The sequence below is a fragment of the Phoca vitulina genome, unplaced genomic scaffold, assembly GCF_004348235.1.
Source record: "Phoca vitulina isolate PV1807 unplaced genomic scaffold, GSC_HSeal_1.0 scaffold93, whole genome shotgun sequence".
NCBI lineage: Eukaryota > Metazoa > Chordata > Mammalia > Carnivora > Phocidae > Phoca > Phoca vitulina.
This window is the reverse complement of record NW_022589796.1, coordinates 1,811,563-1,834,865: the sequence shown is the minus strand read 5'-3', so window position 1 is coordinate 1,834,865 and position 23,303 is coordinate 1,811,563. Positions and strand designations below refer to the sequence as shown.

Genomic DNA, 23,303 nt, shown 5'->3' with positions numbered 1-23,303 from the left:
ATATTGCACTGTTAATAAACAAAAGACTCTTTTGCAATTTTCCTTTGGATTGGCATGGTAGTCTCTGACTGTATAATTCTCAAATACAGGGAGAGACCACTAAATTAAAAAGTGGAAGATTTGGTAAAAGTGAATGAAACCTTTAAGATCCCTCCCAGGCTAATAGTATCATTTCTGTGACAGCGTGAGATCCTGTTCCTTTTTCATATTTGTGCCAAGTTTTCAGGGCTACTGGAATTCTGTAAACACTACCATCAATCAGTGAGAAACCAGGAGATGGAGAAAGAAATGTTCCATAATTTTACTAAGCCTTGAGGGAAGTAACGGAAATAAAACAAAAACTCAGGTCTTTCTTGCTGTCCTATTCTCAAGGGACGTTAACAGTCACTTTATGTATCTGTACTGATAATTTCCTTAGAATTTTCTGCCTAGAGAGGTAGGATTTACTTTTTGAAAAAAATCTGGAGATAAAAAAATGAAGTTTCTATGAAAATGATATATGGCATTCACCATGATATCTTGATCCCTCAATCTATCTTGGGTCAGGCCTAGTTCCATGCCTTTCTCCATATTTTTCCAATGAATTTCCTTATTGCTTAATTCAGCCATAGTAACCCCATTCCCTTGATATATTTACACATATTCCAGTCATGTTTAGCCTTTACAACAACTTTACAGGTGAGGTGAGAAAACTGATTTTCAGATGTTAAAATAATTTATTCTTGGTTGTATAAATAGTTAATGGCAGAACTGAAATTTGAATTTGGATTTGTTAGGATTTATGCCTTTCCTCTTTTTTAATTTTTTTAAAGGTTGTTTTTTATTTACTTATTTGAGAGAGAGAGAGAGAGAGACAGTAAGCAAGAGCACACAAGCTCAGGGAGAAGGAGAGGGAGAAGCAGAATACCTGTTGAGGAAGGAGCCCAACACAGGGCTTGATTCCAGGACCCTGAGATCATGACCTGAGCCGTAGGCAGATGCTCAATCAACCGAGCCACTCAGGTGCCCCTTTATGTCTTTCCTCTTTATCATGTTACTACCAAATCTTAGAAGTCCACATGTTACTTGAATCTAAAAGATACCAACCAAAGACACCCATGGCAGCTGCATTCACCATAACCATCCACCCATTCATTCACTTAACAAATACCTAAATATATAAATACAGGCACATGCACAACTAAGAATGGGGAACAAGAAACTGGTTCAGCCAGTCACTTCCAGTGGGTTATTCACATTCCTCTGGGATGCTAATTGTTCAGTTTTATAGACTGAAACAATATTGGAATCGGTTAAATTTAAGCAATATGAAAAAACAAAATATAATATAAAGCCATATGGTTCAGACAGGATAAGAAAAATTCAGCTCATTAAGTTAGAAACAGTTTCTACTTGATTTAAACCTTCAGTGGTAACTCTTTACTACATTGACTTCTAAAGACATAGAAAGTCCAGTCTTTGAAATAAACTAAAGAATGATGGACTAGTTTCTCAAATTCCAATCATTTGCACACCACAGTCAAGATTTCTGCCTATGTCTGTGTACTGGCTATATGTTCTTTAAATCAATTTCTATTTAAAATATTTTAAAGGAAACTTTATATTGCTACTTTAAATGAAAAACTGATAATACAGAAATGGAAAGTAACTATAGAAATACAGTGAGATGGTCATTAAGTTATATCAAGGTAGCATTGCAATGGAAAGCTCTAGCCTGAAGCTTGATCTGCTCTTTGTTGCAAGGGGAGATTAGCAAGTGTTTGGCAGGTGTTAGAGACCTACTAGTTCCACACTAATTTTTCTCTTGGAAATAATCAGGATGGAAAGAGCTTCTGAATGGAAGTAATTTTCTCATGACATGATTCAGTGCTATTTAATACTGTGTTTGCATCCCACCAAACAGCTTCTTGCAGACCACAGAGTTATATGTTCTAGAAATGTGGGGACATCCAGTGAGTCAGGGGACTGTGAATGCATTATGTGTGGAGAGAACTGTTGGAAACAGCTTCTAAGTCTGTATCTGACATTTTTATTCATTCAATCATCAACTAATATGTACTAAACACCTACCATGTATCAGTCATTGTGCTAAGGGCTGGGGATTCAATGGTAAGACCCTCACTTCAAAGAGAAAGTAAATTGGGTAAAAAAAGAAGAAGATAATTAAATAAACAAACTGTGTTATGTAATAGAAGACCCAAGAGATGCTAAGTGCTAGACTCATAGGGAGAGGGACCATTTTTTAAATCTCAAGAGGTCACCCATTCTCTCAGGGATTCTAGAAGGCTTATTGTCTGTTATAGGCTGCCAGTGATTACTCATTTCCTTTGGTGAGCATCAGTTGAAAATAGCTATTGTATAAGGAATGGAAACGGGAAGATACTTGAAGACTACAAGGACATAATAGCAAAGTGTGCTGTGATGTGGAAAGAATAAAATGAATGTCAGAAAGAACATTAGAGATTGGTCTAATCTTTTCCTTTTACAGGATATAGAAGCCTATGATTTCCTAGAGTTAGAGGCTGAAATGAGATTTAAGTTGGATCTCCTGACATCCAGTCCAATGTTCTTTGTACTATAGGACATATGTAAGAAAGGAATCTTGAGAGGTAAGGATATTTATGTTTATTCCAAAAAGATACTCTGGAGCATTCCCAGTAAGTAAGTACCAATGAAACAAAACAAACAGAACAAGAACCCCAAAAAAGAAATCAAGATTCTTGTGTAGTAGACAGTAAAATGATCACATTTTAAGAAAGATTGAAAGGGGAATATTTAAGGACAAATATAACACATATTATGGCTCTAAGATAAACTGTTATCTGAGCCATATTAAAATACTTTTATTGAGAAACACTTATGATCATATTAGCATGAGAATATGAATGGCTTACTATGTTTAAAAACAACTTTAAAGCTAATCAGCATAAAGGGTTTCCTCTATAGAGCTGCAGTTTTATCATGAGGGAGAAATTACATTCTCTCTCCAGTGGTCTTTGGCATCACTGCATTGAGAGAGCTTTGGAAAGAGGAGGCAAAGGAAAGCCCTTTGTGGATAGGTAATGTACTATATGCCTTTTTGTTCCACATACTTATCATATACATTAAGAAAAGTAGGTGGTTTTGAAAGTATAAGAGCATTTACCCCATTATCTAATTTACAAGGCTGATAATCACTAGAGCACACTGGTTAAGGAGAAAAGTCAAGAACACTATTTTTTTGAACTTCACCCATTGACTATCAGCAGGATTACCCTGGGGCATGTAATTCATGAATGAAGAACAGTAGTCTCTGTCAAGTCAGCGGACTGCTGAATTCTACTATATAAGGATTCTTTGGGAGCTCTGGACCTGGATCTTTAGCTGTATCATCTTTGTATTCTTTCCTGTTCTTAGCTAGTAAATACTCTCTTGAATTCATTCTAAACTATCTTTTTATTCAGAATTAAATTTTCCATACCCAATGGCACATTTTATTGAAATATGTTGTTCAAATTCAGTTGTATTAAAGATTTTCCTAGAGAATCCTAATGATATTGCCTTGAAAACGAAAAAAAAGTGTACTGTCTTGCTGTCTAAATTCTTGAAATTAAACCATTTAAGTGGCTGACCCAGCTTGCAATTACATGCTAAGACAAACACTTTGATCCTCTCATGGGAATGAAAACTAGTGAAATACAATATACCTGTGAAGCTTGAGAGTGACAGTTCCATAAACAGTAGCAAAACCGAGAAGACGGACCCATCTGAGGAGAATACAGCGAAATGTGCTTGGCTCAAAGTACAAAATAACAACCTGTGGGATGAGAACAGAAAGAAAGAGACCTTCAGGATCAACTGATGACCCACAGACTAAAATCGATATTTCACATATGAATTTTGACATAAGCACACATCCTTTTAAATAACACTTTAAAATATTATTTTCATCATTCATGGTCCAAATCAAAAGACTACAGTCTTCCTATTGCTTTCAAATCAAACCTAAGTTCTTTAATTCTGATTCTCAGGAGTTTCTATCAATTGTCTCTAAGCCTTTGGCACATTCAAACTTAACTCTCTTTATTTCCCCAGATGGGCCAGCCAGGCTGTCTTCCATTGTCATACTCCACTGGAGCTTCGCTGATTCCCACCTCCATACTTCCAGCAGTACTTTTCCCCTGTCTGAACCAGCCCTGAGAGGATTATCCTGTATCGTACTCCCCAGTCAACCTACCACTTAGTACCTGGCTCAATCGCCTCACTAACTCTTCTCACTCCAGAGTTTTCACTGAGCAAATATTAATTAAACATTTACCATGAGCCAGATACTATACTAGATGCTGTAGATACAAGGCCAATAAGAAAGAGAAGAGAGACCTGTAAACGAGGAATTGCATTAAAGTAGCAAAGGTGCTGTGATAAACATCTGGCAGGTTTGTTGGGACACAAGGAACAAGTGGTCAATTCTGGGCGGGGGTGAGGGCAGTCAAAAGGCATGTGCAAGGCAATGTATGTGTTACCTTTCATATGCTACTGGTGGTTTTGAGCAAGCCCTCATAGAACAGGAATAGGTTTGGCCCTGCTCAAGAAATCTAAAGAATAAGTGTTGTTGAAGAATGTAAACTTTTACTCTTATGCTGGAGTGGCAGGCCTGAACTGATTTTTCTGAAAAGAAGGTCATCATAACAGAAAAATATACTCACTCCTAAAACTCTGAGTGTTATTTTAGGTTTTTTTTTTTTTTTTAATCCCAAAGATATAGATATTGGGAAACATAAAGCATGGCTGGGTGACATGGGGTGGGTGCTGACATTTTCTTGCTGATATCTTACCAGTGGGGCCCTACTCTCCAACAGCGCCAAGAACGACATTACTGACAACTCTCTGATGGTATTTCTCAAATAGTTCTACCTTATAAAGATATTAAACTAGGTACTTTCAATACCATTAGAATTAAATTCTCAAGGAGTGGAAATAAGGCTGGTATTAAGAAGAAATCAAAGGAAGGTAAAAATAGGTGTGGCCAGGAGATAATGTTGCTTTATGTATATGTAGTATTTGTCCTTAATTTTCTAATTCATTAGGTCTATGCTGAAAGATGCAGATAAAGATGTGATTTTAAAATTCATTCTACCAGGAAAGTGCTTGGAGTTATCCAAGAATTGATACAAAAACATTTCCTTTATTTGCTATTTTCACAAAATAAGTTAAATTCTGTAAATGTGTGTTCTAGGTTTTAGTTCATATATTTTATTTATTTATTTATTTATTTTAAAGATTTTATTTATTTATTTTGACAGAGAGAGACAGCGAGAGAGGGAACACAAGCAGGGGGAGTGGGAGAGGGAGAAGCAGGCTTCCCACTGAGCAGAGAGCCCAACGTGGGGCTCGATCCCAGAACCCCGGGATCATGACCTGAGCCGAAGGCAGACACTAAACGATTGAGCCACCTAGGCACCCCTAGCTCATATATTTTAGAAACAGTCCCTTTACACAAGAGTCCAGCAGTAATTATAAGTTCTGCAAAATAAGCTGTATTGTTTAGTAAGGAATCTGAGCTGAAGGAAGAAGGGAAAATTTAGGGGAAAAAAAACAAATGGAGAAAACTTGGTAGAAGATTAAGAGGTTAGGGGATATGTGTTCCTTCTCATGGCAGAGAGAAATGACAGATTAGAAACTAGTGAGAGAGAGACCTAAAGTCTAAATATACAAAAATCTCAAATATTTCCACTAGAAATGACTTTAGAGTTTATTCTAGCACAGTGGATTCCTGGAATCTACAAAATCCTGTGACTTACTACAAGGTTTTCCATTGCACACCGAACAATGATTAAGGGCATGAGTAAGCAAAGGTGAAGAATGTAAGACAGAAGTCTGAATATTTGGAGGAAAGAACTGCTCTTGAATTGTTCAGGAACTACTGTTATAGCTTCAAACTTTTATTTCACAAATGAAGAATTTGAGGGCTTGTTACTGTAAATGAGTCGGTCAGAAATAAATGTTATCTTCAAAATAAACTATGTGAAAAGTCCAATTAGGATTCACTAATCATTGTGATTCTGATTCACTCATTCACTATTTATTTAGTCTGCAATTTAGAAGCCATTATAATAAATCAGATGTGGATTAGGTCCTCAAGTTATAGTTTAGAAGAGAGGATGCTCCATGTACATGATAAAAATAATGGCATGATCATACCAAATATTTATATAGTACTATTGCTAGACACAAAATTAAGCATTTTTACAGTATTTACTTATTTAATCCCCACAATACCTTATACAGTAGGACTGTTTATTTTGCAACGGAGGAATGACACACAGAGAATTTAGGAGATGTGCTCAGCATCACACAGCCAGGAAATGTCAGGGCTAGGATCTGAATCCAGGCAGTTGAGTTCCCGAGTTCATGTCTTGCCTCTCTAAATAGTTCTACCACATGGGGGAGGTGACAAATGCTATCATACTGTGAACTGAATCATACTGAGGATTCAGAGAAAAGAGGAATTACTCTCAGTGGAAACAAGCGAAGTTATCGTAGGAGGGTTCACATCTGAGTAAGGACCTGGAGGAGGACAGGGTTTAAGTATGTAAGCAAACAGGAAGGGGGGAGGGAGCCCAGGACAAAGGCTTGGTTGTGGGAAAGCTTCAAGAGTGTGGAGTGCATGGTTATGGACAGGAAGACATAAAGGGGAGTACTAAAAACCAAGCTTTAAAGACTTTATTTATTTATTTGACAGAGAGAGACACAGCAAGAGAGAGAACACAAGCAGGGGCAGAGGGAGAGGAAGAAGAAGACTTCTGGCCGAGCAGGAAGCCTGATGTGGGGCTCGATCCCAGGACCCTGGGATCATGACCTGAGCCGATGGCAGACGCTTAACGACTGAGCCACCCAAGCTTTAAAACAGATGTGGGACCAGTTCATTGTAAGCTTTAAATAAAAGGGTGAGGAATTCAGATTTTATTCCATGACCAAATATATCATTAAACTTCTTTAAATTGAGATCAGAAGTGTGTTCCTGGGAGTTAATCTGGCAGCATCACACGAGATGACTGGATGCTATGGAAGGGGAAGATACTGAAGGTAAGAAGGCCAGTTAGGAGAAATCACAACAAAACAAAACGAATTCATCATCTTCCTCACCGAACCTTTTCCTTTTCTTACATCTTATTTTAGCATCCTCCTTTACTCTAGTCCCCAAATGCTTCTGCTTCCTTAACTCTCCTGTGTAGAACCTTTCAGTGGCTTCCAGGGTTCTTATGAAAAAGTCTAAATTATTATTTTTTTAAAAGACCATTTATTTGAGAGAGAGAGGGAGAGAACGTGCATACGTGTGCACAGGGGGTGGAGCAGGGAGGAAGGAGAGGGAGAGAGAGAATCCCAAGCAGACTCCACACTGAGTGCAGAGCCCATTTTGGGGCCTGATCTCACGGCCCAGAGATCATGACCTCAACCAAAATCAAGAGTCAGATGCTTAACCAACTGAGCCCCCCAGGTGCCCCAAAAGTCTAAATTATTTAGGATGATAGATACCAGCTTACTTCTATTACATCATTACTTTCCACCTACTCACACCTTCTGATTCTTGCATATGCTGTCCCTTCTGAGTGGATGTTGCTCATACAATCCAACTGTCTCACCTGTACCTGGCTTACTCCTATTCACCTTTCAGGCTTCAGTCTAAATCACTCCTCCTCTAGGAAGAGGAGGCCTTCCCTGTGGCTTAGCACACCGTCCCTACTTGATCACAGCACCGGATCCACAGCACTGCATTCGATTTGTAAGCTTTGTGACAACCATGTTTATCATGTTCAGTTCTGTAATACTGGCACTAACTAACTAAAGTCCAGGCACACAAAAGTGCTCATAAATATGTGTTGAATGAAAGAAAAAATACAGCTGTAGGAAAATGGTAAAGAAGGACATAACTACTGTAGTGAGAATGGGAATTCAGGCATTCATGAGCACAGAGGAAAGAACATGCCGAATCAAGAAGATTGGGCAGGCAGCTGATTATTTGTTGAGGCAAAAGCGAATAAAGTGTCAAAAATAATGTGAAGATTTTAAGCCTGGGTGACTGGAAGGATGGTTGTGTTTAGAAAGAAACAGATAAAATAAAAAAGATGCATCAGTCTAACTATGCTAGCTCTACTTAGAAACCTCCTCACCCCACTTCATCCTTCATGTCTCAGCTCAGAGTTGGCACTCCCCAGGTTTCCATCTTATCTGCACACTCTTTACTTATATTGAATTCTGAGCTTTCCTTCATCACACTTAACAACTCTATTTTGATATAATTGTTTCTGTAATTCATTTGTTAAATTTGTAAAATAATAAATTTGTTAAATATGTCTACTAGTTAGTTTGTAAGTTGCATGAGGGCAGGGGTTGTAACTATCTTACTCATGATTGCATACCCATTCCCTAGTATTGTACCTGCCAACAGTAGGTAACCAATCATAGGTAACCAAGGAAAGAAATTTAAAGAAAGGAAGGGAAAGAGGGAAGGAGAGGGGAAGGAAGGAGGGAGAAAAGATGGTTAAGTTTATTTTTTGATATATTGAGTGTAAGTTGTCTATACAACATCTAACCCAGATCTAGCTTTTTAGTAGTTAATATACTCCGTAATGAGAAAGGGGGAGAAAAAAGATAAGGAAGTTTCAGTATTTTTCAAATCTCAATATTTCAACTTTTCTTGTTAAATATAATGTATATAAACGTATAGATTACAAATTATTGTAAATATCCCTTCCCAAATTCCAAGTTAATGACAAGTTTTATAACAAACCTTCATAAAAGAAGAAATGGAGAAAACCTAAGCCACTGGGCCAAAGAATTTATGAACGATGATGATAATACAAATAGCTGCCATTTTATGTAGCATTCATAATAGCTGCCTGTGCATGCGCCCCCCCCCCAAATGATCACTGTGATAGACATCTTCCTTACATTTAGGGTCTAGGTATACTTTATTATTCCCATTTTAAAGATAAAGAGACTGAACTTTAATGGGGTTACCTAATTTGCCCTGGTTATAAAAGATTGTTTTTCAACCAGAACCCATAAAAAGTTCCTCTACTAGAATAACTGCCTCAGGTATATTTTCAAAGTACATATTTCAAGAGAAAACTTTCCCCGTTCTCTTTTCAATACTAGCGGCTAATGATAAGGCATAAAGATATTTAGTGTGTGAGAAGCAGGACATAAGTGTACCACGTCTGTCACTGAGTACCCTAAGGACCCAAGAGCATGCATAATTGCTGGATGCATGAGCACAGGGTATAGATTGTAAGCAGGTTTAGGAGGGTAGGGTGAGAGAAAGAAAGACCCTCTGTATATTTTAAGGACTTGGTTCTTCAACACTGGAAGTTTTTTCAGATGCTTACAAAATTCAATCAGCTGATCTTAGTGGTGGGATACTCTAGGCATTGTGTTTTTAAAGAGCACTGCTGTTTTGGAAATGGCCTTCCAAGCATTCCCCTCATTATAAACAAATCTGCACAGATTATACACCCATTTCAGCAAATATGAATTTTTTTTCAGTTAGTTTTGAAGTCAGCTTGATTGCCTATACTCTTTGGATACTGAACACAGCTAATGGGGAAGAAAAGAGAACCACAAGAGAAAAGAATATTAGGCTTTCCAAATATGCACAAAATAGAAGAACATTTTTAAATAGAATAACTTTCTTTTGTAAATACAGACACAACACCAGAGATAGAAAATTAACCTCTGCTGTGTCGGCTCAGGAGATGCAAGGCCCAGTGCCTTCAGAAGAGGAATGCTGGAAAGGTAAAATGGTCAGAAGCTAGCACAGTCCAATGCTCTTCCCAGAGCTCTGAGAAGAAAGGTGTGAAGCTCTGGCTTTAGGCCTGATATTTTAAGGATCTGAGCAACAGTTTCCTGATAGTGTGGGACCCAGCAGTTCTACTTTCTTAACTTACTCATCGAGTGTTATTTGCTTTAGTTCAGTGAAATTGGTTGTGAATTAAACCACTTGTATAGGTGAGTGAGGTGCAACATGCTTTCGTGTTTATGTTAGTGGGTGTGTAGGAACAGTTTTATTTACAGAAAAAGATTACTGGGTAATGGGAGCACCGTGACAGATGCCCGTGACAAGACTTCTGTTGATGAAGTTGTCTTTTGATAAGGATGTGAAGGACTTCTAAAGCTTTAAGGACTCTCTCTGCCACATCTACAATTTCCTTCTTCATCGTACAAGGAAGAGTCTCACTAGTTCAATATTTTCCAGGGCCCCTTAACCCCTTCTCCAGTTTACCGTGCTCCCAACAATCCTTACTGAACAAGTGAAGAATAAAGCTGGTATCTTGTTTGGAGGACAGTCCACAAAGGTAACGCTTGGAAATATCTAATATTAAAACCTACTACTTAATCCAACCAGGTTTGCTATCTCTTGAAGTAGGAGGCTGGAAATGAATCATGTAGGTGGAACTATGTATATTAAAGGACACTTATACAGGATCTGCTTGATAAAATAAGCAGATTTGAAGTTCCATGATTGTGTTCTAAATTTATTTTTTCTATATTTGGGAAGAAATATGATTCTGTACACAGGAAATATTTAGGATGAAAATGTGTATCCTGTAAATGTTTAAATATCTAAAGTTGGATCCAAATGACAAAAAATAAAAACTACTTAATACAACTTTACACCCATGCAATTACCATACAAATTAAAGGGAATATGATTGTGATTATGTCTTTACAGAACCATGGTCTAGAACTTATCACCTTGCACTTGGCGCCTATTACTCAAAGCAACAAAAGAGGGATAAATTAATAGACTAAAATATAAAATGGGCATACATAACTTTTATATATTTATAATATATAAGTAACATATTGGGGTTACTGTGACAGCAGATGAGATATGCCTGACATAGCTCCTCTAAAATCCTGAAAAGATAAAAAGAATTTAAAAGGGTCACAGCTCTAAAAACTAAAGGCAAAGATGACAAGATGCCAAAGTCTCACTGGTGATTCTACTCACTGCCTGGTAGATGGTATCGAATTAACAAGCACCTTTTAAATAAAACATCACATGCCTCATTCTCTGAACCAGAATAAGATCTGAAAGCCCAAAGATAACAGGGAAAGATTTGCATTCCTACTCCTTGTCAGAGTCTAATTCTGAGACCCATAGGCTTTTACTAAATGAAACAAGCACACTGAAAAATCTTCGGTCATGCCCTAACTGTGCAGAGACTATTTCAGCCTCCAGCCAGTCCTGGAGCCTTCTTGTCCATGACTACCTTTCTTGGTCAGCTCCCCCTCTTCATCCATTCAGGGATTAGGACTCCCAGGATGCAGCATTCAGAAATGCGATACTTAGCTGCCTACAGGCCTACAGGAAAGCACAGCAAGGTGGAGGGAAGAGCAGTATGCTGCTCCCTGGTCTGTTTTCCTCTCTCTCCACAAGAAAAGGCCCTTTGTAGAAATACCCCATCCCAACAAACATAATAAATATAGAAACAAATGTCTATTTTTGTCTAAAACTTTTACAACCTCAGCTCATGTGTTCAGAAGGAATAATTTTTTGGTAAAGAGTAAATTATGGTGCATGACTTAGGATAGAAGATTATACCATCCTAACAGTCATGTTCTCAAAAATATTAATGAATATGGTAAAGTTCTTGGGATTTATGTTAGGTGAAAAAACAAGCAGCACATAAAATACAGAGAGAGCATACAGTGTGATATTGATTATGCTTAAAATTTATTTGTATATATGAATATATATGTACACACACATACACATACATAAACAATAACATATCTACTCACTGCTTATTACCCTTAATTTAACACTCGTAATTTGTTCCAGAAAGCAGATCATGAAGGGGCTACCCATAAAAGCCAATGGGAAAAATGTATTGTTTATTCCTATTAAGAAGTCCATCTCAAAATTATGTTTTCTATAATTATCAAAAAGGCAAAAACAAAGAAACAAAAAATCTAAAGCTATGGTTCTGCTTCCTCTTTTCTCTCTTGATGCTCTTATGAGTGAACTACATGTTCCTCTGAGAAAAACACACCAGTGAGCAGAGTGGTGAGATTATAACCAAAGTAATGCAGTTAAGATATTTTTGGCTTTGTTTTGTTACTATGAAATTTACACTCTTTGAAATGGTCATAAACTCTTTTTAGGGTTCAGTTCAAAATCTTACTGCAAATTTTTATTAAGCAAGGGTTGGTTTTTTTAAAAATTTTTTATTGTTATGTTAATCACCATACATTACATCATTAGTTTTAGATGTAGTGTTCCATGATTCATTGTTTGTGCATAACACCCAGTGCTCCATGCAGAACGTGCCCTCTTTAATACCCATCACCAGGCTAACCCATCCTCCCACCCCCCTCCCCTCTAGAACCCTCAGTTTGTTTTTCAGAGTTCATCGTCTCTCATGGTTGGTCTCCCCCTCCGATTTCCCCCCCTTCATTCTTCCCCTCCTGCTATCTTCTTCTTCTTTTTTCTTTTCTTAACATATATTGCATTATTTGTTTCAGAGGTACAGATCTGAGATTCAACAGTCTTGCACAATTCACAGCGCTTACCAGAACACATACCCTCCCCAGTGTCCAACACCCAGTGACCCCATCCCTCCCACCCCAGCCCCCACTCCAGCAACCCTCAGTTTGTTTCCGGAGATTAAGAATTCCTCATATCAGTGAGGTCATATGATACATGTCTTTCTCTGTTTGACTTATTTCGCTCAGCATAATACCCTCCAGTTCCATCCACGTCGTTGCAAATGGCAAGATCTTATTCCTTTTGATGGCTGCATAATATTCCATTGTATATATATACCACATCTTCTTTATCCATTCATCTGTTGATGGACATCTTGGCTCTTTCCACAGTTTGGCTATTGTGGACATTGCTGCTATAAACATCGGGGTGCACATACCCCTTCGGATCCCTACATTTGTATCTTTGGGGTAAATACCCAGTAGTGCAATTGCTGGATCGTATGGTAGCTCTATTTTCAACTTTTTGAGGAACCTCCATACTGTTTTCCAGAGTGGCTGCACCAGCTTGCATTCCCACCAACAGTGTAGGAGGGTTCCCCTTTCTCCGCATCCCCGCCAACATCTGTCGTTTCCTGACTTGTTAATTTTAGCCATTCTGACTGGTGTGAGGTGGTATCTCATTGAGGTTTTGATTTGGATTTCCCTGATGCCGAGCGATGTTGAGCACTTTTTCATGTGTCTGTTGGCCATTTGGATGTCTTCTTTGGCAAAATGTCTGTTCATGTCTTCTGCCCATTTCTTGATTGGATTCTTTGTTCTTTGGGTGTTGAGATTGATAAGTTCTTTATAGATTTTGGATACTAGCCCTTTATCTGATATGTCATTTGCAAATATCTTCTCCCATTCTGTCGGTTGTCTTTTGGTTTGGTTGACTGTTTCTTTTGCTGTGCAAGAGCTTTTTATCTTGATGAAGTCCCAATAGTTCATTTTTGCCCTTGCTTCCCTTGCCTTTGGTGATGTTTCTAGGAAGAAGTTGCTGTGGCTGAGGTCGAAGAAGTTGCTGCCTGTGTTCTCCTTTAGGATTTGGATGGACTCCTGTCTCAATTTAGGTCTTTCAACCATTTGGAGTCTATTTTTGTGTGTGGTGTAAGGAAATGGTCCAGTTTCATTCTTCTGCATGTGGCTGTCCAATTTTCCCAACACCATTTGTTGAAGAGACTGTCTTTTTTCCATTGGACATTCTTTCCTGCTTTGTCAAAGATGAGTTGACCACAGAGTTGAGGGTCCATTTCTGGGCTCTCTATTCTGTTCCATTGATCTATGTGTCTGTTTTTGTGCCAGTACCATACGGTCTTGATGATGACAGCTTTGTAATAGAGCTGGAAGTCTGGAATTGTGATGCCGCCAGCTTTGCTTTTCTTTTTCAACATTCCTCTGGCTATTCGGGGTCTTTTCTGGTTCCATACAAATTTTAGGATTATTTGTTCCATTTCTTTGAAAAAAGTGGATGGTATTTTGATGGCGATTGCATTGAATGTGTAGGTTGCTCTAGGTAGCATTGACATCTTCACAATATTTGTTCTTCCAATCCATGAGCATGGAACGTTTTTCCATTTCTTTGTGTCTTCCTCAATTTCTTTCATGAGTATTTTATAGTTTTCTGAGTACAGATCCTTTGCCTCTTTGGTTAGATTTATTCCTAGGTATCTTATGGTTTTGGGGGCAATTGTAAATGGGATCGACTCCTTAATTTCTCTTTCTTCTGTCTTGTTGTTGGTGTATAGGAATGCCACTGACTTCTGTGCATTGATTTTATATCCTGCCACTTGACTGAATTCCTGTATGAGTTCTAGCAGTTTTGGGGTGGAGTCTTTTGGGTTTTCCACATAAAGTATCATATCATCTGCAAAGAGTGAGAGTTTGACTTCTTCTTTGCCGATTTGGATGCCTTTGATTTCTTTTTGTTGTCTGATTGCTGTGGCTAGGACTTCTAATACTATGTTGAATAGCAGTGGTGATAGTGGACATCCCTACCGCGTTCCTGACCTTAGGGGGAAAGCTCTCAGTTTTTCCCCATTGAGAATGATATTCGCTGTAGGTTTTTCATAGATGGCTTTTATGATATTGAGGTATGTACCCTCTATCCCTATACTCTGAAGAGTTTTGATCAAGAAAGGATGCTGTACTTTGTCAAATGCTTTTTCTGCATCTATTGAGAGGATCATATGGTTCTTGTTCTTTCTTTTGTTAAAGTATTGTAACACGTTGATTGATTTGCGGATGTTGAACCAACCTTGCAGCCCAGGGATAAATCCCACTTGGTCGTGGTGAATAATCTTTTTAATGTACTGTTGGATCCTATTGGCTAGTATTTTGGTGAGAATTTTTACATCCATGTTCATCAGGGATATTGGTCTGTAATTCTCCTTTTTGAGGGGGTCTTTGTCTGGTTTTGGGATCAAGATAATGCTGGCCTCATAAAATGAGTTTGGAAGTTTTCCTTCCATTTCTATTTTTTGGAACAGTTTCAGAAGAATGGGTATTAATTCTTCTTTAAATGTTTGGTAGAATTCCCCTGGGAAGCCATCTGGCCCTGGGCTTTTGTTCGTTGGGAGATTTTTGATGACTGCTTCAATTTCCTTAGTGGTTATAGGTCTGTTCAGGTTTTCTATTTCTTCCTGGTTCAGTTTTGGTAGTTGATACATCTCTAGGAATGCCTCCATTTCTTCCAGGTTATCTAATTTGCTGGCATATAGTTGCTCATAATATGTTCTTATAATTATTTGTATTTCTTTGGTGTTGGTTGTGATCTCTCCTCTTTCATTCATGATTTTGTTGATTTGGGTCATTTCTCTTTTCTTTTTGATAAGTCTGGCCAGGGGTTTATCAATCTGGTTGATTCTTTCAAAGAACCAGCTCCTAGTTTCGTTGATCTGTTCTACTGTTCTTTTAGTTACTATTTCATTGATTTCTGCTCTGATCTTTATTATTTCTCTTCTCCTGCTGGGTTTAGGCTTTATTTGCTGTTCTTTCTCCAGCTCCTTTAGGTGTAGGATTAGGTTGTGTATTTGAGACCTTCCTTGTTTCTTGAGAAAGGCTTGTATTGCTATATACTTTCCTCTTAGGACTGCCTTTGCTGCATCCCAAAGATTTTGAATAGTTGTGTTTTCATTTTCATTGGTTTCCATGAATTTTTTAAATTTTTCTTTAATTTCCTGGTTGACCCATTCATTCTTTAGTAGGATGCTCTTTAGCCTCCATGTATTTGAGTTCTTTCTGACTTTCCTCTTGTGATTGAGTTCTAGTTTCAAAGCATTGTGGTCTGAAAATAGGCAGGGAATGATCCTAATCTTTTGGTACCGGTTGAGATCTGATTTATGACCTAGGATGTGATCTATTCTGGAGAATGTTCCATGGGCACTAGAGAAGAATGTGTATTCTGTTGCTTTGGGATGGAATGTTCTGAATATGTCTGTGAAGTCCATTTGGTCCAGTGTGTCATTTAAAGTCTTTATTTCCTTGTTGATCTTTTGATTAGATGATCTGTCCATTTCAGTGAGGGGGGTGTTAAAGTCCCCCACTATTATTGTATTGTTGTCAATGTGTTTTTTGCTTTTGTTATTAATTGCCTTGTATAATTGGCTGCTCCCATGTTAGGGGCATAGATATTTACAATTGTTAGATCTTCTTGTTGGATAGACCCTTTAAGTAGGATGTAGTGTCCTTCCTCATCTCTTATTACAGTCTTTGGTTTAAAATCTAATTTGTCTGATATAAGGATTGCCACCCCAGCTTTCTTTTGGTTTCCATTAGCATGGTAAATGGTTTTCCACCCCCTCACTTTCAATCTGGGGGTGTCTTTGGGTCTAAAATGAGTCTCTTGCAGACAGCATATCGATGGGTCTTGTTTTTTAATCCAATCTGATAGCCTGTGTCTTTTGATTGGGGCATTTAGCCCATTTACATTCAGGGTAACTATTGAAAGATATGAATTTAGCGCCATTGTATTGCCTGTAAGGTGACTGTTACTGTATATTGTCTGAGTTCCTTTCTGGTCTATGTTGCTTTTAGGCTCTCTCTTTGCTTAGAGGATCCCTTTCAATATTTCTTGTAGGGCTGGTTTCGTGTTTGCAAATTCCTTTAGTTTTTGTTTGTCCTGGAAGCTTTTTATCTCTCCTTCTATTTTCAATGACAGCCTAGCTGGATATAGTATTCTTGGCTGCATATTTTTCTCATTTAGTGCTCTGAATATATCCTGCCAGTCCTTTCTGGCCTGCCAGGTCTCTGTGGATAGGTCTGTTGCCAATCTAATGTTTCTACCATTGTAGGTTACATATCTCTTCTCCCAAGCTGCTTTCAGGATTTTCTCTTTGTCTCTGAGACTCCTAAGTTTTACTATTAGATGTCGGGGTGTTGACCTATTTTTATTGATTTTGAGAGGGGTTCTCTGTGCTTTCTGGTTTTTTATGCCTGTTTCCTTCCCCAAATTAGGGAAGTTCTCTGCTATAATTTGCTCCAATATACCTTCTGCCCCTCTCTCTCTTTCTTCTTCTTCTGGGATCCCAATTATTCTAATGTTGTTTCGTCTTATGGTATCGCTTATCTCTCGAATTCTGCCCTCGTGATCCAGTAATTGTTTATCTTTTTCTCAGCTTCTTTATATTCCATCATTTGGTCTTCTATCTCACTGATTCCCTCTTCTGCCTCATTTATCCTAGCAGTTAGCGCCCCCATATTTGATTGCACCTCATTAATAGCCTTTTTGATTTCAACTTGGTTAGATTTTAGTTCTTTTATTTCTCCAGAAAGGGTTTCTCTAATAACTTCCATGCTTGTTTCAAGCCCAGCTAGTATCTTTAAAGTGATGATTCTGAACTCTAGATCCGACATCGTACTAATGTCCATATTGAGTAGGTCCCTGGCAGTTGGTACTACCTCTTGTTCTTTTTGTTGAGGTGATTTTTTCCGTCTTGTCATTTTGTCTTCCAGAAAGTGGTCGCTTTTCTGTTCAGAGAGTTGTTGCTATTCTTTTCTTCGATCTCCTGTTGAGTTCATAGGTGTTCAGAATGGTTTGATCCCTATCCAGCTGAATTCCTGAGACCAGACCAAATCCAGGTCGCCTACTCCTCCACCATCTTGCTCCGCCCCTCAGGGTTGGTTTGAGTAAATATAAAGATATATATGTATATGTGGGTATATATGTCAGTACATATATCTCACAAACTTAACAGTATTGCCAGTGATTTTCTGATTTTAGTATTAAGTATGCACATACTTCTTAATATTTTAAAATTTTTCTATAATTAGAAAAAAACGTTAATTTAAGTAAAAAATCTATTCCAATATCTCTTCCAGGAGCATAATAAATGGTAAGACAACACAGAATAACTGAATCTTTTAGTTTAATCCATGCAGATAATGGGAGCGTAAAGTTAAGCCTTCTGGGTCCTCTCCTAAAATTTGATAATAAGAAAGGTATAATTTATCTGTGAACTAATAAATTGTTATAGAGGTGGAAATATATCTCTTGAGAATGAACAGGTTCAGGAACAAATGAGCTTAAATATGATCAATGATTTATAGATTCAATTTTTAAAAAAATAATGGACAAAGAATAGTACAGGAGTTGGTAAATGGAGTGATAATGAAAGGCCATTAGACACTGGGGGACTTTACTTAATTCAGAATATAAAATATATGCAACAGGTATCTTAGAAATTTTTGCTGTGATTGCTGGTAGAATGATATACCTGGTTTAGACCTAAATGAAAATAAACACATACATGGAATGAATTAACTAGCTTAAGGAAAATATATATGAGGCAGGAGAAGAGATCTGATAAGAGAAAAAGATTTAAAAGATGAAAATTTTCATTTGTAAAATAATGCAAATATGATTTGCCTACCAATCAGGTGGAAGAGATTCTGCAGCCTAGTGCAATTGATAAAAAAAGAATTTGGAGTTAGCTGCCATAAATGCTAGTCTGGGCTCTACCACTAATTAGACATACAACCTACAAATCCTTTACGTTCTGTGGGACTCAGTCTCCTCAACAGTTTAATGAAGATAATGCAAAATCCTATAGTATTTATAGAATCATTTAATAAACCACAGATAAATAGAAAATGCCAGTTTTATTATTAACATGAGAATTACTTTGGATATTTGTCACATTTGAATCAGAAATCTGTTTAGTCCTCTTGTACATGTATCTTCAAATACTGACAGAAAAGAAGCTTCTGAATACTGTGGAGTTGAGAATGGAGTATAGAGGGAATGTGAAAGAAACAGACAAGGCAAACTATGTCTTTAAAGCAGTAGGAGAGCTGTAGTATGATGGGTAAGGCCGGAAAAGCCAGGTGTATTCGTTATCTATTGATGCATAACAAATTATACAAACTTAGCAGCTTAAAATAACACATATCTACTATCTCACAGTATCTGTGGGTTAGCAATCTAAGCATTGCTGGTCTCAAGGTCTCTCACAAGACTATAATGAAAGTATTAATCAGGGCTGGGGTCTCATCTGAAGGCTCAGTTGGGAAAGGATACACTTCTAAGCTCATGTGGTTGTTGACAGGATTTGGTTCCTTGAGGGCTGAGGGAAGTGGGGCCCTGAGCTGGCTGTTGGTGGGAGGCCTCTCTCAGTTCCTTGCCATGTGGAGCTCTCCAGCATAACAACTTGCTTCCCTGAAGCTAGCAAGAGAAAGTCTGTTTGCAAGATGGAAGTTATAATCTTTTATAACCTCATCATGGAAGTGACATTCTTTCATTTCACATTGATGTGTTTTATTGATTAGAAACAGGTTAGTCAAGGGGAGGGAACTGCACAGGCTGTAAATACAAGGAAGCAGGAATCATTGGGGCCATCTTAGAAGCTATCTACCACAAAAGGAAACCGCACTTTTAATAATCGTCAGAAATGCTGTTATGTTCACAGTGAATGATGTAAGAAGAATATAGAATAAAAAGACATTAAATACATAGGGCATGCATTTAGAGAAAGGATAATGTGAATAATAATTTTAAAGGAGAAATCTTTAGTTTTTTCTTTTTTATTCATTAGAGAAACAGTTACAGAGAGAGAGAGCATGAGTAGAAGGGGGGGGAGGGGCAGAAGGAGAGGGAGAAGCAGACTCCCTGCTGAGTAGGGAGCCTGACGTGGGGCTTGGTCCCAGGACATGGAGAGCATGACCTGCGCCAGAGGCAGATGCTTAACCATCTGAGCCACCCAGACGCCCCTAAAGGAGAAATGTTCAAAAGATGAAAAGAAATCTATCAAGGCTGTCTCTCCATGGAGTCCAATTCATCATGAAGTTCACAATTCTGGGATTGTTGCACATAGCTCATGACTAGGAACTGCTGAGAAATGACTTTTTTGGTTTTAATGTTTTTAAACAATGAGATAAATATGATATGGTCACGGTGGGTTGGGAGAAATAATTTAGATCTTGTCAAGTATTTATGTCTATGTTTAAATTGTGACTAAGAAAGAATGAAGACTTCAAGTTAAACCTGGCAAATTGAACATGTGTATGTCTGCTACTTCTGGAAACTCTAGTTAATGATGGTAAAACACTCAAGACCAAAGAGAGTATGAGTAGAAATGCCAAAAGATGATAGATATCAACAAAATTCTGGAAGATGGAAAGTAGATGGCAATGTATAACCAGATGAAGAAATCAAAGAAAGTGAAAACCTGTACCAGAAGAGAGAGAAGCCCCTCAGGGGTCTGTCTCACAATCTTTTTTTGGGGGGAGTTGGGTAATAACAATAATTATATCTAATGAGTACTTGCTATATTCCAGTTACTTTCAAGGTGTCCTACATGAAACAAATTACTTATTCCTTACAAAAATCCTTTAAGGTAGGCATCAGTAATATTCTCCACTTTTCATGTGGGGAACCCAAAGCACAGAAAAGTTGAGGAATTTGTGCAAGCTCACACAGCTAGTAGGTGGCAGAGCTGGGGTTTAAACCTGGCCTGAGTCTACAGCACAAGCTCATTATCATGATGCCTCATTGCCAACCACTGTGTATGAAAGATAGAGTAATAAGGCAAAGATAGGGGTTTTTGATGGCGACTAGATGTTGTAGAATGCCTGATCACCGAGAACTCTGACCAGCTTGTTCAGTGTAGTAAACATGGAGGGGTTCAACTGAATAATGTTTATAGGGTAAAAATAATTTTCAAGTAAAAAGAAATGAAAAATATAACTAAAGATAAGAATGCAATTAACAAATGGGAAAATAAAAGCTAAAAAATAAAACTGGAATGATTCATGAAGAAAATTATGAAAGAAAAGAGTGACATCCCAGAGACTGAACTACTGAGTCAGAGAGAAGGGGCAGCCATAATCGTGGGAAAATTTGGAGGCCAGAACCAATTCGACGGTCTTCAACTCTGACTCAACAGAATCACTATGGTATTAGAGCATGTCAAAGCCCTGGTTTCCCTTGTAGAAACTTTGAGTCAGTAGTTCCAGGGCACAGTCTGAATAATCTGCCTTTTAAAAACTCCTCTACAGGTAGTTTTAACAAGAGTTAAGAGCCGCTGATACTAGTTTACAGCTCAGAAGCAAGCCACATGTGGAGCTGGTGTAGCCACAGCTCAGACTAAGACTAGGGAAGGGTGAAGAAAGTGTTCAAAAACTAATAAAAATGCAGAAAATTTTTTTTCCAGAAAATGTGTGTGTGTGTGTGTGTGTGTGTGTAACTCACTGGGTGGCCAAGCCTGGCAAGGCTGTCAGGATGAACATGTGATTCTTTCTCTTAAATGTTAAAACATTTCCAGAAAAATGTCCTACATATACAAGCATACAAAATATGCAAATATGTATGTCCAATATTCACTAAAGAATTATTTGCAACAGCAAAAACATTGAAAACATTGTCTACCCAGAGGGGACAGCTTAAATCTATAATTCCTGTTACATCCATACAAAAGGGAAAACCAGGAAACTTAAAATATTAAGTGGATCTGATTTTGTTGCTGTAAAAACATCTTTAAGAGAAATTGTTTAAATGAAAACAAAGTTGCAGAACAGTAATAAAAATATTATTCTGTTTGTATATATGTAAAAAAGAATGTATGGTTGCACACCATAAACTATCAAGACTATTTACCTCTGGGGTAGGTGGACTGGGAGTGGAGGAGGCAGGGAAGGAGAGGGGGATTTTTACTATTTAACTTATATCCTTTGGTGCTAGTTGATTTTTTTTACAATGAAAATATATTACTCTTATAATAAAGGAATGAAAAAACACATGAAAAGATTTCTGACTAATTTGCCATAATCACTATAAATCTTTAACATTTAAGAGAAAGAATCACATGTTCATCCTGACAGCCTTGCCAGGCTTGGCCACCCAGTGAGTTACACTTACACACACACACACACACACACACACACACACACACACGGGTACCTGGAAGGACACTGCACAGCACTTTCACTGAGGGAGTCAGGGCAGAGTGACCACTCTCCCCACTGTCGGACCCCGAGTTTGTCCCTTCCACAAGGATGGCTTACTCAAAACAGGCTGTGGGGATGCTGCATTTGAACCTTGCCTCTGGGGTGTGGGAGGCTGCTCCTAAGTATTGGGATGAGAGGGCAAAGAGGAGAAGGTACCATATGTAATACCTATGAAGTGACATTAAATGGAGGTGGCAACATATAGAAAAATGAAGAGAAACTGGAGGATCTTAAAAACCCCAGACCTCAATAAAGAAACAAGGTGAAAAAGAGTTCACATACACAAAAAAGAATGAAAGTACAGCATTTTGAGGAGAAAAGAGAAAAAAATGATAAAGAGACCACAATATATAATAAGATGCTTAATGACCAAAAGCTTTTTTAAAGCCAAGAAAAGAATACACAAAAAACTTGATCAGTTGTGCCATTTCCTGGTCCTTAGGTGGCCCCTGTCCCTTGGCCATGGCCCATCTGTTTACCTTAGCTTGGTGGGTCATCCTTTTCATTGACAGTCTTGCATAGACCATTCATTGGAAAAACTGTCTTTCTTGTCATAGTCCAAAGATCCTTCCAAATTTGTTGAAGAAATTGTGCAGACTATACAAAACATTAGGTTCTTTGAACCACAACTTACACTAAAAGTCTGGAAAAGTAATTATTCAAGCTGTAGTCACATCCCAGGCTCAGAATTGGCCTGTCAGTCATATGTGTGCCTTTGTGAAGAAGTCACCCTTGCCAGTACGAACTCTCAATGCCCTGGGCAGAAATAAGCACATATTTCTTGAGAAGCAGAGGCATGAGGTGGAAAGATTATAGTATTTGAAGACACAGGGACTGCTCTGTCACTTACTAACTGCATGACCTTGAGCATCCTTCTGACCATCTCCTTCCTCACCTAGAAAGTTGAGTTAATAATCCCCTTTCTCCCTGTACCACAGGATGGGAAAATTGTATGGGAAAGCACTATGTCAACTAGAGTAGTGTAATTGTTTCTCCTATATATTTTCCTTAAAGATTGATGCAGAATTACTTTTATTTCTGTTTAAAGTGAGCATTAGGTGATCCTACCCAATCCTTATAAATTCTCTCAATGGTGAAGTAACATAAATAATATGAGATCCCTATGGTGAGGGAACTGCTTAGCCAGCCTGATTCAGTCTGAGTCATTCACTGCCTCACCCCTTTTGGAAAGGACACATTCTTATAACTCACTTCCAAATAAAGGAGCTGAAAATAAAAATCTAAGTTTAACTGTAGGATACCATAAAAGCTCTTCAGAATTTGTCAGTAAGCAATAACAAATGGGTTTTCTCAATATATTTTCAGTCCTCCTTTGATTCACTTTCCTGTCC

At 38.0% G+C, this 23,303-nt stretch overlaps 1 protein-coding gene across 1 annotated transcript in view; it reads right to left on the bottom strand.

Annotated features, from left to right (window-relative positions):
- Nucleotides 1-23,303, bottom strand: part of GPR158 (G protein-coupled receptor 158) — a 446,114-nt gene that overhangs the window by 56,629 nt on the left and 366,182 nt on the right. The window contains exon 6 of the mRNA XM_032396681.1: nt 3,687-3,796. Within this exon, the coding sequence (XP_032252572.1) occupies nt 3,687-3,796 (110 nt within the window). The remainder of the gene's footprint in view (nt 1-3,686; nt 3,797-23,303) is intronic.